This window comes from Phacochoerus africanus, chromosome 3, assembly GCF_016906955.1.
Source record: "Phacochoerus africanus isolate WHEZ1 chromosome 3, ROS_Pafr_v1, whole genome shotgun sequence".
Taxonomy (NCBI): domain Eukaryota; kingdom Metazoa; phylum Chordata; class Mammalia; order Artiodactyla; family Suidae; genus Phacochoerus; species Phacochoerus africanus.
Genome location: NC_062546.1, coordinates 174039896 through 174059063, shown reverse-complemented (window position 1 = coordinate 174059063; position 19168 = coordinate 174039896). Strand labels below are relative to the sequence as shown.

Below are 19168 nucleotides of genomic sequence, written 5' to 3'. Positions count from 1 at the left end.
AACAAACAAACAAACAAAAAAACCCAAAAAGGCAACCTACAGAATGGGAGAAAAAAATAGTCTCAAATGATGCAACTGACAAGGGCTTAATTTCTAAAATATATAAAAAACTTTATACATCTCAACAGCAAAAAACCCCACCAACCCAGAGTTCCTGTCGTGACACAGTGGTTAACAACTCTGACTAGGAACCATGAGGTTGCAGGTTTGATCCTTGGCCTTGCTAACTGGTTAAGGATCCAGCGTTGCCGTGAGCTGTGGTGTAGTCGCAGATGTGGCTTGGATCCCGTGTTGCTGTGGCTCTGGCATAGGCTGGTGGCTACTGCTCCAATTTGACCCCTAGCCTGGGAACCTCCATATGCCACGGGAACAGCCCTAGAAAAGGCAAAAAGACAAAAAAAAGAAAAAATACAAAACCAACAACTCAATTGAAAAATGGGCAAAAACCTGAAGAGACATTTCTCCAAAGAAGATATACAGATGGCCGACAGCTACATGAAAAAATGCTCAACATCACTAATTATTAGAGAAATGCAAATCAAAATTACTATGAGGTACCACCTCTCACCTGTCAGAATGGTCATCATTAACAAGCCAATAAATAACAAATGCTGGAGAGGGTGTGAAGAAAAGGGTTCTCTCCTACACTGTTGGTAGGAATGTAAATTGGTAGAGCCACTATGGAAAACAGAAAATTAAACATAGAAATACCATATGACCCAGAAATCCCATTATTGGGCATATATCCAGGCAAAACTTTCCTTAAGAAAGATACGTGCACCCACATGTTCACTGTAGAACTATTCGCAATAGCCAAGATGTGGAAACAACCTAAATGCCCATTGACAGATGAATGGATTAAGAAGATGTGGTATATATACCCAATGGAATACCACTCAGCCATAAAAAAGAATACAATAATGCCATCTGCAGCAACATGGATGGAACTAGAGACTCTCACACTAAATGAAGTAAGTCATAAGAGAAAGACAAATACCATATGATTTCACTTATATCTGGAATCTAATATATGGCACAAATGAACCTTTCCACAGGAAAGAAATTCATGGACTTGGAGAACTGACTTGCCAATGGGGAGGGATTGGGATGGACTGGCAACTTGGGGTTAATAGATGCAAACTATTGCATTTTGAGTGGATAAGCAATGAGATCCTGTTGTATAGCACTGGGAACTATATCTAGTCACTTGTGATGGAACATAATGGAGGATAATGTAAGAAAAAATAATGTATATATGAGTGTGTGACTGGCTCACTTTGCTGTACAGTAGAAATTTTACAGAACGCTGTAAACTAACTATAATGGAAAAGATAAAATCATTTAAAAATTATTTTGTGGATAAAAATGGGCGTAATCTGTGAACCTGCAATGGGTGAGCCTATACCAAGTGTTTAAAATTTGTAGAATATTTCCAATTTATTCTGAGTCAATCATGTTCTTTGATTCAGAATGTCTTCCACAGAGCTTTGGGATGTGTGTCGTGACAACCAACACTATATGATCCAAGGTGAGTGGAATTTCTGAATGTTCAGCTTACACAATATTTGTGACAACTCATGCAGTCAAATCACTCTACACTAATGTAATTCAATTTCATGTTGCTGCAGGTAAAAGCAAGTAGTTCCAGAATGTTTTGAATATAATTCTCATGGCGCAAGGTTTATGCACAGACTACACTATTCTTCTGCAAACAGATTTATGGAAAATGAAAAGGGGGTTCATAAATAAGAAGCACCCAGTTTTTTGGTTAGAGAAATATTTATCTTCAACTTTTTCTAGTTCAACAAACGGAAAAACTTTTTAAATTAAAATATAAATAAAAGGATGTATGTCTTGAGATTGAAAAGAAAATAACAAAAGGAAAAGATAAAAGAACACAAAGGGGAAAATGTCAGTGATAGAAGACCAGGAAGGGCCACACGACAGTCTGATCTAATTAACCCTCTCTGGCAGTGCAAGGGAATTCACATGCTCTAAATCAATTAGAGCAAGTGGTTGCCTAATTTATTCATAGATTCCCCCAATTAGGAAATAAAGCACACAGCCCTTTTCTTCCAGTTTTAAACAACTGCTTTCACTCTTTTCTATGTAATGGAATTAAAGCCCTTGGCCTTCTATATGTCTTGCATTTGACTCTTTTCTTAAATCTGTTCATTACTATGAACTGTTCCCCAAACACTTTCGAATGTACAAAACTGGTTTGGGTAAGTGAAAGTGAGTGTGAAGTGCTATATTCTACACCCTTCCACAATATGTTTACCCTTAGTCTATTTTGCTACCCCAATCAAATATTTATTTGCACTTTTATTCATTTATACTTTAAGTATCTGTTTGCACTCTTATTCATCGATTCCTTCAATACTTTGATGTAGGAAACTTGAATCTGCCTACTTGGTACTATCAGTCAAATTAGTCATGGAGCTCAGTGGGTTTCTGAGATTCCAGCCAGGTGGCTCTAACACTATCCATCCACATCATCCATCTTGGATGTCTCCACATCGACACATTCTAAGCGGTGAGGAGGATGACAAAGAGATAGAAGGTAAGGGCCTGTAATCTGATTGGAGTGGGAAAACAGTTCTCACTCAGAAGGTACTCAGAAGAGTATGCGATTCTGTGCTAAAATTTGTGATACCAAAAGTAATTGCTTTAGGAATTTAGAGAAAGAGTTGGGGAAGAAAAAAAAATGACAGCTCCCTGCAGCAGGCAAAGCCTAAGTAGGTCCCGAATGAAAGTTAAAATTTAAATAGGAAAGAAGAGAGGATGATGGGTCTTCTATTTTTAGAATTAAGGCTGGGGCAGTAACAAACCTCACTGGCAAGAGAAAGGCATGTTAGAGTCCAGACATCAAAGTTAAACGTGCCTGAGTTCAAATCCCAGTTCACCACCTACTAGCTATGCCACCTTACAGAAGCACATTGCTCTAAGCCCCAGTTACATTCAGCCGTAAAATGGAAATAGAACTGCCATGCAAAACACAATGCCTTGTGTACAGCAAGTGCTCAAGAAACTAGCTGCTACCACTACTCTGACATATTCTGATATTCTGCTTTCTCTTTTTCCTCTTCACATTCTAGATTAATAGATATTATCGCTGCCTTGAACACTGCGCTGAGGCATTTGATCTTTCCACCATGAGTAAAGGGAAGTCAGCGGTTTCTAGCCACTGACTATCCAACACTGTATTAGAGATTATCATACATGTGCTATTTTTTCTGAGGCACATTGCATGCAGTCAGTCACATTCTCATCACGGTCCGTGATTAATTCATGCGTAGTTCCAGCCTCGTTCTTTCAATGCTGTTCTGCAGTTAATTCCTATTTATTTAGCCACCCTAGACACTTCTCTACCCTGGAGATTCTCTCTCTCAGATTGCATCCCGCTTCACAGCATTGCTCCACATGTCCCAGCTTGTTGGCAATCTTTCCCCCACTCTTCTCTGGCTGGTACCCATCACCTTGCAACCTCCCAAACACATCTGCTCTGCCTTAGGAGATGGTCTCTACTCAAGGTTTCTGTGATCAAATGAGTTTGGGAAATGCTGCATATTTTTATATCTTGAAGACTTGTATGGACTCTTAAAAGCCCAGCAATGTGCACAGAACATATTAAAAGGTTGGACAGGGAGTTTGGGGTAGGTAGATGCAAACTCTTACATTTAGCGTGGATAAACCATGACGTCCTACTGTATAGCACAGGGACTAGATCCAGTTTCTTAAGGTAGAACATAATGGAAGATAGTATGAGAAAAATAACGTACACATGTATATGTATGACTAGGTCACTATGCTGTACAACAGAAATTGACACAACACTGAAAATCAACTATACTCTAATAAAAATAAAATTTTAAAAAAATTGTGAAAAATCTTTACTTAAGATTGTTTGCCTCAAAATTTTTCAAACTTGCTTAACTATTCTTTACTATATCATTCGAGTCACTACAAAGACATTCAAATGATTCAGTTTCAACTAAATTTTATGTTTACCTATTTTTATGTTAACAAACATATTCTTTAATCTTTGACAAGGCTTCATGGGGAGTTGATACTTAAAGGTCTTTGCGATTTATGATTTTCCTCAAGAGGGGGAAAAAAAAAACAGAGAAAGCACTATGATTATTTACCTGGAATCTACTGATTTAGTAAAGGTAGAAATAGGAAGGCTCTGATGTAATTCATTTTTCACTCAATTTGGGTGTTACACTACTTCTTCCTAAGTTTAGAAAATGGGCTAAACGCTTTCCAATTCCTTGTTAACTTCTTGTTTTAAATTTTAGAAATTTCAGTTGAAACCTTTTCGGGTTTCATAATTCTTTCAGGACAATCTCGACGTGCTTGGAGAGTATGCTAGTTAGTTCCTGGATCAGCTATTCCCCGCTCACTTGAAACCATCAGTCATGATTAGTCCCTTTCCAATTTGATCTCTATTTTAATTTTCGCTTTAATTTTAATACCATCATTGGATAGAGTTCCTAGTAATCTTTCCTTATGAAGGCTAGAAACCAAGTGGGGATTGAAATGTTAGCCTTTCCAGTCATGTTTCTCTTCTCCACAATTTGTAGACATTTATGTTTGTTATCCTAAATATCTTTCTGGTGCTTTTTATTCACATATTATTACTGCTTATATCCTTAATCTCTCAGACTTTATTCATGAGACCATTTCTACTAAAGACAACCTAAGAAATAAGATGTTGTTGTCTATTGTCACTGATTTAAGTCTAAATTATTTAGAATAGTACATGGCACAGAGGAAGCACTCAAATATTTTTTGAAAGAAAGGAAGGATGGATGAATGGGTTTTACATGGGACTGAATTTATATTTCCAAGTGTTAGCTTTTTGGTCTTACGAACCCAGAGTGTGACAAAAGCCCCTGTACTAATACCCTCTAAAGCAGCCAAAGCCACTGTATACAATGTACAGTGATTTTAGTGTTCTAATGAAGAACTAAAAAAAATTTTAGAAAGATTAATGGACTTACTCTAGATTAAGAAGTTTTTCTCATAAATAAGTCCAAGTTCTGAATCTGTCTCTAATTCATGTTTAGCTAGAAATGTTCTAAGTATTAAATGAAATATACAGATGTAGTCATTAAAAAGTACTTTGGAATGAGAAACATACCCAGCTTTAGGAAAGTAAAAGCAAAGTATTTTCCCCAATGAGCAAGAATTGAGATTTGACCTTTAATGTAGAATAACATTTTACTTACAAAAAGTGATATTTAGTTCAGAAGTTTTCAACTTTAGAGAGGAAATGTTCAGATGGTTCATAATAGGAAATATATAATGGATAAACATATGAAAAAATGTTTAGCCACAGAAGTCATTTTAAAAGTAAAATAAAAATATCCCTTTTGAGCCTACAAAACTGGCAAAGATGAAAAAAAAAAAAGATGACACCCAGATTCTTAGGCATACCACTGAAAAAAGTGAAATTTCCTTTCTGGTGGGCAGCTGATCATCTATGTCAAAAGCCTTAAGGCTTTATAGAGCATTTAGCCAAAGCGTTATGCATGTGGAAATTTACAATGATGAAATAATAATCATTGTTTACAAAGGCTTATGTATTATTAGGATCAATGCACTGCTATTTCTAATAGCAAAATTTGGAAACAACTCTTACAGCCAAATAATATTAGGTAAATAAATCAGGCTATGTTTATTCAAGAGTAAACTTTATAATTAAAAGATAATATAGAAAATAATATAATATAATAATACAGGAAATATAGAGGCAGAGAATAATATACAAGCTAGGTTATTCCTAAAGGACCTAAATTTAAAAGTGTATGTTTAGTCACTTTGGGGAAAAATCAGAATGAAAAAATACAAATATGTGCATATGAGAATAAAAATAAACAAGAGTAAAGATGTTACACTTTTTAAAGAACAAACTGCATCTACTGACCTAAAAATGAGATAGTTTTGCTTTCCTAAGTGGTTTTAATCTCTGCATAAAGTATTGCCAATAACAAATACTAAATACCATTTGGAAGAGACAGCTATAAAGCTGCCAAACATCATTAACACATATTTATTATATTATAGACCTTACATAATATTTTGTCATACTATATTTAATTATATGTTTATATATAATATTTTCAGCTAATAGAACACTACAAAACAACTAAAATGGTTCCTCTTTGCAAGAAGCATTTAAGTATTTTGTTTACCTTGAATAGCTTCCTTAGCCTCATATTTTATGAAGATGTTCCTATTTAGTACAAAAAAGTTCTTTAAAAAGGAACACAAAATTTCATTTAAATACAAACAATGGTTTAGAAGACAAAGGCAAGTGGGAAAGAAAGGTTCATATCTGGCTTTACTTAAATGCTTAATATCCGAGATGTAGAGCCTCTGTTGAGGTACAGAATATAAAGAAAAAGCACTTTATGTACTACTCCAAATTGTAAGAGGTGAACAGAATATTTCAATTCTAAAGGATAAGGCAATTTATCCATGGATCAAATTTCCCATCAGCATACAAACAATGCTGTAAATATACAGAGGCTAACTTAAGAAACATCTACATGGGTTTGTTACTGGCAAAATATGACTAGTTAAGGTTCAAGTATAAACATTTCCAAATTTTATAGCTTTCTTTCTATTTCTTATGGGAAAACAAGAGCCTTGGGCTTCTCTTCCATATTACATTTTTATTTTATCTATATATGCCACTAAACAGCACTCCAGATTAAGAAAAACAGAAGCTTAGTGGAAAATCATGGCAATATCTGAGCCCATTTGTGACCCAACGATTGCAAGTTAAGAATCTACCTGTGAAATCCACAGGAAGCTTTTCCCCAGTATTTCAAAATAATTACTTGAGTAGAATTTACTTACAACAACTCAAGTCAACCACCAATTACCAAAACACATGTAGCAGATGAAGAGGTTCACCTCTAATACTGCTTCTATCATTAATCTCGCCATGGCTGCACTATTACTAATAATATCATTGAATTTCTTAGGTTCTAGGCCCCAGGTTAAGTGTTTTTATATAAGAGAGATGATCCTTGCTTAAGAGATTTTTTTTTTTTTTCTCCCGGTAGGGGCATAGGAGATAGTGGTGCTCCTGAGTCACTCATTCAATAATGGTAAATGAGTGCAATTGTGTTTAAGGTATTGCTCAGCATTTATTCTTCAGTGAGGGTATGAGAGTAGAGGGATGGAATGTGTCACAAGACAAGTCTACAACATACAACATATAAAATGGTACAAATGTACAATATCTGCACAAAAGTCACCATTTTCCAATTACTAGTAATAATGAAACAAAATCAAATTAAACCTGAAAATGCATTTCTTTTGTTTGTTTGTTTCTTTCTTTCTTTCTTTTTTTTTTGTCTTTTTGTTTCTTCTAGGGGCATACCCACGGCGCATGGAGGTTTCCAGGCTAGGGGTCGAATCAGAGCTGTAGCCACCAGCCTACACCACAGCCACAGCAACTTAGGATCTGAGCTGCATCTGGGACCCACACCACAGCGCACGGCAATGGTGGATCCTCAACCCACTGAGAGAGGCCAGGGATTGAACCTGCAACCTCATGGTTCCTATTCAGATTCATTAACCACTGAGCATTTCTTGAAAACATATTTCTTAGGGGCTATACATAAAAAAAAAAGAAAAAAAAGCAGGGAAAAAGGATACATAAGGAATTAGAGGAAGAGAAGCAAGTCCTTTACAGAGAGAAGCAGTTATGTACCTTTGCTTCCAACCCAAATAATTATTCTAATTAATTTTAAACAGAATCTGCATTATTCTGTTATACCTAATATATTGGTCTAGTTATATTAAAGATATAGAGAAGTGATCTATATACCACTGTAATTTAGTTAATATTAATACTAGTCCATATTTCATTTTTAGTTTTAATCGTCTAAAATTTAATTGTGTTTTTTAGTTAATGCAGATGTTGGTTTCTCCTAATGTTTGGAAAGAGGGCTGGCTTTGGTTTCTTTTTTCTCACGAGAGACGAATTCAGCCTGAGTCCTGATACATAATTTCTCTAAACTCGTTTAACTTGTTTTCATCTAGTCTCCCTACTTCAGTTATAACCTGTGACGTCCCTTTAACATATATAAACATATTAAGGTACACTAAACAAACAAACAAACAAACAAAAAAACCCCAAAAAACCTGAATCTTTTATCTAATAATGAAAAATACACAGTGATTTCTTTTCCATATTTCTGGTGAATTTTGCTTTTCTTCTCAGTTTTCATGAGTTGTTTTAATTTATATAACTATTTTTTTCCTTTCATACCTAACATGCCACAAACTATAATTAATTTTCCATCATTATTAACTTCCTAGATTTCAAAGCTTGTAAACTTGATGTATCTTCCGATGTTGCTCTTATTGCTTGATATATTTGGGGTGCAAATTCAATTTGAAATGGATTGGAGTTTCTTACTATTAGCCAGGAAAATATCTAAGGAGAGCTCTCATATGGCTCTTAAGTCACCTTCCAGGTGCGATTTTTTTTTTTTTTTTGAATTTGCTTTTTAGGGTCACACTCACGGCATGTAGAAGTTCCCAGGCCAGGGGTTGGATCAGAGTCACAGCTGCCCGCCCACCCCACAGCCACAGCAATGCGAGATCCCAGCTGCATCTGTGACCCCAGCTGCATCTGCCAGCAAGGCCAGGAATCGAATCCTCATTCTCACAGATACTAGTCAGATGCATTTCTGCTATGCCACAACAGGAACTCCCTGGCAAGATATTTTTATCTCTTTCAACAGCTTTTTCATCAGACATGGTTTCTGGGTCTTTCATGAAGAATTAGATGCATTCTACACTGTTTTTGTCTCTATTAAAATATTGTACCTAGAATTAAATGCTATATACGGCCTAGGACCAGGCCAGGATGTAGTGGAACTATTGTCTTCCTTGGTCTGGGTAACATGGAACAAGCTTTGGGGGTTGTCATGTCTGGCAAGAGCTCAAAACCAAGGACCTCAGGATTCCCATTGTGGCTCAGTGGGTTAAGAACATGACGTAGTCTCTGTGAGGATGTGAGTTTGATCCCTGGTCTCACTTAGTGGGTTAAGGATTTGGCATTGCTGCAAGCTGCAGCATAGGCTGCAGATGCAGCATGAATTCAGTGTTGCTGTGGCTGTGGTGTAGGCCTGCAGCTGTAGCTCTGATTTGACCCCTAGCCTAGGAATTTCTATATGCTGAAGGTGCAGTCATAAAAAGAAAAACAACCAAACAAAAACTAAAATAAATACATAAAACAAAGATCTCTTCAGTAGCTGTTATTATACCAGGTCTCCTAAACAATGTACTTATACAATTGATTTCTTTTAACCTGTCTTTGGGACATTGCCTTTATCTCACACCACCACATCTAAAACAGGCTCTCCTCAGTCTTCATCTCTACCTGAATTTTGTCTCAGAGAAATCTTCTCTATCTGAAATTTTATTATTTTTTTAACTTGCATGCAACTTTCTCATCTATTTACCCAACAAGAATGACAATATCGTGAGAGTGGAGCCTTTATCTTATTTACCTGGGATATTGCCTGGCAGGTAGAAAGTATCCAATAAAGTCCTGTTCAATGAATTCTTCACTTTCTGATAAATTATGTCTTCCCCAATTCTGGATAAATCATGTGAATGCTAATTCTGTCAATCTAAGATATTACACAATTCTCTGAGACCACACCTACCGAAAATTTGGTAAGAATGCTTTTCACACCTTCATCCAAGTTCTATCTACTCAGTCTTCATCGAATTCTGTTTTTGGTTTTTTTTTTTAGAATATAATGAGAGGGGCCAAGCACTGAGTCTTATATGTTTTTTAATTCTTTTTGGTGTGACAATGAGCCTTAACTAGCACATTTGGGTAAAAAGCATTCTAATACTACTATCTACCTTCATACAAAATTTGGTGAATGCTTCAATCACTAGTTTCACTCGTTGTTTCTAGAATTCATCATCTTTGTGAAAATTGGCAATTTGCTTCCTGTCCTTCAGTGTGAGGCCGCCTCTTAATTTCTAATGATCAGGGATAGTTGCTTTATAATCACAACCCTCATAATCCCTGTACACCCTGCTTTTAGGGTACGGAGATCTCAACTGTCTGGACTCCCCTTGCTGGCAGCCGTGTTTTCCATTTTGAATATCATTCTCTATGTGCCTGAAGGGAAAATGAACACAGGAATTGGGTGGCTCCACTTTCCACCTGACAGATGTTAGCTACTCTGAACAATGGGCTGCCACACTTTCTTTTTTGTGCTCTAAAAATAGCTCGACTGTCTAATTCTCATAGGTTTTGCAAGCCTCATTGCAGCATGCAGCTGTTTAGCTCTCCCTACATTGTTTCTTCTAGATTATTGCTGCTCTTTTCACACCTTTTGCTTCTCTTCCTCGTCTCTACCCCTGCCAAGGTTATCAGTGAGTTCTTGATGCAGTCACCCTAGTGCTTCAGATGCCTCCCCCTTTCCCTCTCTCTGAGATAAGTTGTCATCATCCTGTTGGTATTTCCTGTGGGGAATTTTCAAGCCTGAGTTTTCCTTTTTTTGTTAAGGTTTTAATCTAGGTACATGCAGAAAGCACCATTTCTCTCATTTACTACTGAACCCTCAGTATTTAATGCCCTCCTTGGCACACAGTAGGTACCAAGAAACATTTGTTTAAGGAATGAGTAGATATTCCCTGTAATTTCTTCATTTTGACTTCCTAAAGCTTAAGGCATCCATGTGACTATGTCCTTGTACTCTTCTATTAGAGATGGGGACACTTTTAATATTACCATGCATTCTTCTTTACCAACCAGGTTTTTTTTTTTTTTAAATCAAACAAAGTTGTATCTTAAATAGTGGTACTCAATTCAGCTTTTACTGTAGTCAGAAGTATTACTTATCGATGGACAATAAAGAAGATCCATGGGTGTAAACAAAAATTTATTTTTAAAATGTTAACATATGGTATTATATGTTACATATGATAAATCTGGACTATAGTTATCAGAATATACAATTTGCTAAAAATTCTACTATGTATTCAGTGTTTGGGATTTTTGTGTTATTACTGAGAATGCATATGAAAGTTCCCCACTATACAAAAAATAATTCAAAAAAGAAAGTATTAGAATAGCAGAATGGGGTTAATTAACTTTTTCTCATGCCCATCTTCTACTGGTTACTAAAGATACCCAACTGCTCTCTGAGAGGAATGTCTGATGTGTATGAAAGGGCTATATTCCAAATTTGACCTTAATATTTACCTTTTGTTGATATGAGAAATTAGTTGATTTATAATTTACTTCAACTGTGAATGCCTACAAATATTTCATTCTTAATACGAATTTCCAACAAGCAACTAACAGAAAATTAACTTGCTGAATCACAGATCTTAAAAGAAAATAAGCCAGTTTATCTACTGTCTTGATTTTAGGGACAGTTGTTTAAGACACATGCACTGTTTTAAAAGCCTAGGAGACATGGAATGTTAACAACCTTCATTGTCAGGAAACTTCCTAATATTTCGTCTGAATGCCTCATGCATCACTTTAAGCTCATTTCCTCTCATTGAACAGAGGCGGACAGCTGGTCAGCTTCTTCTATCTGCACTGCCCTCAGCCTTCCTCTGTGTTACAGAACACCCTTCTGAAACAGGATAGGAGGCCAATTTGAAACACAAGAGAAAACTCTCAGAAAAAAAAAAATCTTGTGGGAAATAGTGTTTTAAATCTCACTTTAAAAGGGGCTATACATCAGGTCAAGGAATGGGCCAAAATACTGAAGTGCTGTCCCTTGAATAATTCAGACCCATTCTTAAATAATATCATGGGGTCATAAAACACCAGGCCTGGATATTAAAGATGTTTGTGCCTCATCAAAAAGTCTTTGAATGTCACTCCCTGGCATACTGCCAACAAGGGCAGCTCTTTGGGGGAAAACCCTATGCCAAAGGCCAAAGAGGCAGCTGTGTTATTCAGCTCCTGAGGGCTTCCAACTCAACACCCACACAAGCTCAATTATGAACAAATTAAAGGGATCCAGACTGAACATAGTAATTCTGATAATTTAAATAAATAGAGGAAAGTCTACAATTAGTAGGGAAAGATTGATTTTCTGGAAAACCCAGAAAATGACACCCTAACCTCTTTGAATAAGCATAGTTACATCTAATTATTTAAAAACAATTTCCCTTTATTCATCATTTTAATCATTTCTGATCTGACTTAACTGTGGCCATATGGATGCCAGTAAAAGTAGCCACACATATTGAGTCAGAAGAGTCTCAAAAAAAACCCCCATAATTTATGGATATATAGGAATAAAGTAATAATTGAGGTCTTAGATCTATGTTTTAGAGCACATAGATAAAATTTTTTACTCATTTCTACCTTATTCAAATGCAGAGAAAAATTTAGAGTCATTCAGAAAGAATCAAAGATTCAATACTGGGGAATCTATTCCTATAATTCACTATATTAATAGAATAAAGAACAAAATACAAATGATCATCCTGTACAGAACCCTAAAATCACTCAATAAAATTCAACATCTATTCCTGGTTACCCCAAATGAGCAAATAAAAAACTTCTCAAGACACTAGGGATTAAAAAAAATTTAAATTGATAAAACATTTCTATCAGGAACCAAGAACAAACATAATTAATGGGTACATGCACAAGAGAAGCATTTCTGTTTAATTTTTAAAACTGATTTTCAAGGAGTTGATCTCAAGTTCATGTGGGAGAATAGACATATAAAGAGCCAAAGAAATTTTCCAGAAGAAGAAAAAACAGAAAGATTGCTCTATAAATTATCAAAATACAACCTAATAGGATGACAACTGAAACAGGGTGACACTGGCATGGGACAGACCAATATATTAATAGAACAGCATGTATAGAAACCACATAAAGGAATGTAGTATGCAGTGTGACTTCATTCCCAATAAAAGGGAGAAGGATATCAAAGTAAATGTTATGGATAGTATTCCTATTTACATGGACAAAAATGTTCCCACCTCATGCACCATGGATGAAAATATATTACAGATTGCTAAACATTAAAAAAAAGACAAGCCTTGAAAAGTCCCAGGAAATAAATGGGGTAAGAATAAAACCAAAAAATCATGATGGAAAAGATGGAAATATTGGATTCTAAGACTAAAACCTTTTTTATAATAAAGAATATCACGATTAAACTAAGACAAATAATAGACTGCAGAAAAAAATATGTACAACATACATAACAATATTCTAAGGATGAAAGAGAAAGGAATTAACAAGTGGAAACATTTTCGGCAAAGAGTATGCCCTCCCCCAGACCAAAAATACTCAAACTCTCAGCTTGAGAGAAAGTAAATTGTAAATCAAGATCGATTCATGTAACACTATACAATTAGGATAAAAAAACACATCGTGTGACAGAGACTAAGTACATAGATGGAATAGCAAATAAGTAGAGTGTTTCCTACAAGGATATTCACACAACAAACTAGTTTTAAATCATGTTTGCATCTGGGAGATAGAAGGAGGAGATGAAACTGAGAAGGCTTTAGTTTTCACAATATGAACTGTCTTTCGAAACACAAGTGAAAAGAAATACATGAAACACACTCACCTTTAAAACAATTTGAACATAACATGCAAGTTAAAACACTAGCTTGGACTCAGTCCCCTCAAATGAAACAAAGAAAAACAAAGATGGTACTGATGAGATCTATTAGCCTTTGAAGATTTTTAAAGGCTTTATAAAAGAGAACTACCCAACATAAATTAGACAGTAAATTGGAGGCTTTATCTTTCATATTTTGAGCCACACGAAATTGCTGTTTTTTCTAGGTCAAACATATTCAAACAGCACTAATTTGCTATTCAACCTAAATACCTCAGGATTTTTTTTTTTAACGTTTTGGATCCTAACCTTGCTGAGAGGATTATTCCTTAAGCACATTTACCAACCTTTTTAGCAAATGCAGTAATTCTTTACATTAGCCCAGTGCTATATATGGAAAACTAAACTACTTTCAATATTCTTTTCATCTTTTCATCTATTCAAACAGGAATGACACTTCCAAAGGTTTACCATTCCAGCATCATCTTTGTTTATTCATTGAGAAAATCAACATATTTATTGGGCTCACTCAATTGTTCTGGGAATAGGGCTTCAGAATCATCCTGGAATATTGACACTCAGAGCCCTCTTCAAGACTGTTAGCTTTAATTTGGCACTTCCTGGAAGGGACCAAATTTTGATAGTTACTTTTAAAATGTTTTTATAGCATAGTTTACCACTTGGACTGGATAGTGCATTTAAGCTAATGTTTTTAGTTAGATGCTTGTGTCCTGAAGAAAACAGCTCATGAACTTTGCCCCAATTAAGTAAACTGAACAAATATTACTATTGTCATTTATGGTATAATATGATAAAGTGCAATGACTGACTGGTAACAATACATATTTTGCCAAGGCTATTTCAATCTAAAAGAGAAAACTTCCCCAAAGCAAAGTTTTCAGTAACAATTATGTAAACAGATCTACTGTTTCTGGACAGTCTCAGGTTTTAGTTTTACAGATGTGATCATTTTTGTCTTTTTTTTTTAGCATATTATTACTTGTATTTTTTTTTTTACTTTCCCTTTACGTTATTTTTTTTTTCCTACTGTATAGCATGGTGACCCAGTTACACATACATGTATACATTCTTTTTTCTCATATTATCATGCTCCATCATAAGTGACTAGACATAGTTCCCAGGGCTACACAGCAGGATCTCATTGCTAATCCATTCCAAAGGCAATAGCCTGCATATATTAATCCCAAGCTCCCAGCCCATCCCACTCCCTCCCCCAAAATAATGCCAACTGCAGCAACATGGATGGAACTAGAGACTCTCATACTGAGTGAGGTAAGTCAGAAAGAGAAAGACAAATACCATATGATATCACTTATACTTGGAATCTAATATACAGCACATTTTTGTCTTTCTTAAAATGGATGTTAATTTTCTTTTGCAAAGATCTTTAAAATTCATGGTCACTTTTTTTTTTTTTTGGAGGAAAACAGTAATGTATTTCTTGCCCCAAATTAAGAGCAGTTTTTATCCTTTCATCTTTTCTATAGAGATATTGGAAAGACAGAACAGAAAATATTTATCAAGCACTCTATAAAAATAAATTGCACCTTAAATTACTAGTAATAACCTATGACACTGTCACATATTATTCCTTTGGTCTGTCAGAGATTCACGCCTGAGAAAATACCTTTTTCTGACCAGAGCTCAAGACAGCTTCCTTGTTAAGGCTTTCTATCAGTCTCTCATTATAGGTGCTTAGAGCAAATGCATTCCAGTGATCTAGTTAATTTATAGAAAAGAGAATCAATTTCTCTTGTTTCATCATGACTGAACATTTTTCTGAACTCCTGTAAATGAGTAACAGATAAGCAGTATGTATCAGATTCTTTTGTGGAGTGCACAGTTTTGATTACTGTATTTTCTTGTTGCTACTAATGAAATATGCAATGTGCCTCAAGAAAAAAAAAAATTGCAAAGCTTGGCCTCTGAACATTCAGGAAGCAATGACTATTTCGCTGAGAATTTGTTTTGCACCTGCACCCTATTCTAATAGTTCTCTCCATGGGAGGGTAGCAATGTGCTTGGGTGTCTGAAATGACTTACAGGGCCTGGACAGAACATGGTGTGCTCTGCCCTGGCAGCCAACAGTCACCCAGATATTCCCTGTGGGACTCGGAATCCCAGTGAGGTTGTCTAGGGATGAACCCAGGGGTACCTCGACACCCTCAATCTGGCAAATCGAGGGACTCCTCTTCCCTGCGGTGTTACAGGAGTTAGAGATGGGCATGTAAAGAGATAGATCTCCATTACTTCTATCCCTATCCATTGCACGTGGAAGAGGATTCATTTAACTGTGCTGTCTTCCCAAGTCGTGCAACAGGTATGGACATGAGAAATGGAGAGGCCCTGGTAGAAGTGAGAGTATAAACATAAAGGCTGGTGAGTTAAAGATGATTATGGCATTCAGATCCTCTGGAAGGAAGAGGCATATTTTTCTGACCTATATGGACCACTTTATAAAAATGTCATTTATCTCTCTTTTAAAAAGTGAGAATCACAATTAAATGTGTGAGAGGAGACAGGAAGATAGCATGACCCTTTTGCCCTCCTCCAGGCTTCAGCAGACCTTGCCCCCTCAGGTTGGAGTTGAAGAAACAAAAGCAGGACATTCAGGAAGATAGATGGGCTGAGGCCGGAGAGCTGACCTGGTTGTCACCTTCCCCTCACTTACCAAGGTCCATGCTCTTTGAGGCTTTCAGATTCATTGATTCAGGCTGCCTGGCTGGTGTCACAGATCTAAAGTTGAAGTGCTGATCTGGAAAATATACAGCTGAATCCACCCCAGAGCTGCAGAAAGAAGCCATATGCTGGATTTAGGTTTACAGCAAAACCTTTTTTTTTTTTTTTTTTAAAGGCAGCAGCAGTTCTCATGTTAAACACAGCCCCTCATCACTACCTCTGCAGCTCCCAACCACACATTTTCAACCACTTCTTGAACCTCAGGTTTCTCTGATGAAATGCAGCAACTCTGTTTCCATGCATTTTATCATAGGTTGCAATTTAAATAATACTCTCTGGCTAATATCACATTTTCTTCTTCACTGATTTCTGCTAATTGGGATCTAGCTATACAATATATAACTTTAAGGGGGTAAGGAGAACCTGGAAGCACTGGCACTTCAAAAGATGTCATGAGGTATTAGCAGAGCCCAAACTCAGGGTCAGAGGGATCTGTGCACTAAGCACGCCCTTTCTTTAAAAACAAGTGAAAGGGTCGTGTCCTTTAGAGAAAACCGTCCTGTTGCATGACTAATGGCTGCAGGAGTTTGGTTTTCTACTCTGCTCAGGTCTCTTTTCTCAAATGAATGTTAATGCTGAGCAAATAGTCTGCTCATCAATAATACCAACAGGAAATAACAGGAAAAGCACAGTTGACAATTTAGACATAAGATATATCAAATACCCACTATAGGCTTCCTAGTACTCGTATTCAACTGCAGAGAATCCCATTTCTGCTGCATATTACTTACTTTGCTTGAGAATGGAGGGAATTATATAAGGGAATTATAGACAGTGCCTTATTTCTTGATCTGGAAATACATTTTACTTACATAGTTTACATAATTCAGCCTCTTTCTCCCTTGGTGCTCTCATGTACTTAAAAAGTAAATGCATTAGTTCATTTCAACAACTTTAATCATAAATACAGTGAAAACTCAAATCAAGTATCCTTAGTCACTCTAAAAATACTGAGGTTGAGTTTTTTCAAACAGCTGGGCTTTGACATTGTAACCAATAAAACATTGTAACCAATGAAATAACAGCAACAAAACTCAATGAGAATCCTACTAAAATGTACAGGGGCATCTTGATTGCTTAACCAAGGATACCAAAATAAGTTTAATCTTTTCTTGAAATTTATTAGTCATGCATATTTAATACTGCCTTGCAGCAATAATAATATTGCTGAATGAATGAGCCTCCAGCATTATAATATAATGTGATATAGCATAGCACAGAGTAGCACTCAAAAGCACAAATGCCAGAGCAGTTGCCCAGTTTTAAATTCTGGCTCTGCTACTTCTAGCTGTAGGACCTGGGCAAGTTATTGAACCTCTTTGGGCTTCTGATTTCTCATGTATATAAAGGGTATAATTACACTCCCTAACTCCTTGGGTTATTAAGAGAGAAAATGAGTTATACAGATTTGTGAAGTAAGGAGAATCATGTTTGGCACAGATTAACTGCTATAGAAGCATTTTGGAAACAAATAAGCAGATAAATAAACAGAGTTGCTTTTGCTTCCCAAATGAAGGTAAGTTTCTGCTTTTCAAGTTATCCATTGTTATTTACAGTTTTTTTGCCTTCTCCATTTTTGGGCTTGTGCTAAGAGCTCTTCTCCCCTTCTATTGAGAAGAGATGTGATATGATGTTTCGGACCCCAAGAGGATATTATTTGCAAATATTAAATAATTTTATATGAGGGACTTGAGCATCTGCAGATTTTGGTATCTGCAAGGATCTTGGAACCAATTCCTCACAGATGCTGAGGAATGCCTGTACATTTTTTTTCCATGCAAATTGCTCAAGAAATTTAAATCTACACTTAAGAATTATGAAGTTTGGGGGTTTTTTTTTTTTGGTTTCTTTCTTGGTGTCTGGCTACATTCTCATTAGAGAAAGCTACTGACATAAAGCCTATCAGACATAATATGTAGTGATGGATCCAAAATATGCCAATCATGATCAAAAATCCTGATCTACTAGTGCTACTGACAGTGGCCTGGCATAATATCAATATTTTAATTGTTTCAGCCCATTTTAAAGAAGAATTCTGTGATGCTATGGTGAACGTGAGTTTCCCCCTGAGCTTTGATGTTTTGGAAGCACTTGCCTTTAAATGTGTTATTCGACCTTTATTTGCACTTAGTTTTTCATCCTTTGATCTCTTGTGATGATGTGGTCTTAGTGTCAGAAAGACTCATGGCCTTCATAGAACCAGTGAATTTAAAGAGCTGGAAGCCATTAAAGGTCACTTCATCTAACTCTTCATCTTGTAGATAAGACACTGAGGCTTAAAGAGGAGACTGATGTTCCAAGGCCACACAGCTGGCCAGTGGCAAAGCCAGGACCAAAACTGTGCCTTCTTGAACTTTCCCCAGAGCCACAAAAGCTTTGTCTAAAATGGGGTCCAGCCCGGGACACAGGTTGTTGCTGATCCTGAATCGACAGAAATCAAACATTTTCCTCTCAGTGCAGTTTCATGCACACTCTCTTATACAGCTTGCATTTTAGGTTAGTTTCTTGTTTCCACAGAGTGGTGCATATCATGAAATAAAAGAAAACCAAGGGGTTAATCAAAACAGATGCCACATGTTATGATGAAAGCCTTTAGGGAGGAAGTTTGGGACCAGCATGAATATTCCTCATTAAAACAGATCACACTGAATTTAAAGTGCTCTGTTCAAGGCAGACTATGGGAATCTACCCAACTGAGTAACCTTTTGGTTAATTTGCTCTACTGTCTTAGACTACTTCACCAAACTTGGCATTACTTGACAAATTAAGAATAAGAACTCAAATTTTCCCAGACTCTTGGG

The 19168-nt window shown here is 36.2% G+C and overlaps 1 protein-coding gene across 1 annotated transcript in view; it reads right to left on the bottom strand.

Annotated features, from left to right (window-relative positions):
- Window positions 1–19168, bottom strand: part of PARD3B (par-3 family cell polarity regulator beta) — a 1037082-nt gene that overhangs the window by 392906 nt on the left and 625008 nt on the right. The window contains exon 15 of the mRNA XM_047773303.1: window positions 16300–16415. Within this exon, the coding sequence (XP_047629259.1) occupies window positions 16300–16415 (116 nt within the window). The remainder of the gene's footprint in view (window positions 1–16299; window positions 16416–19168) is intronic.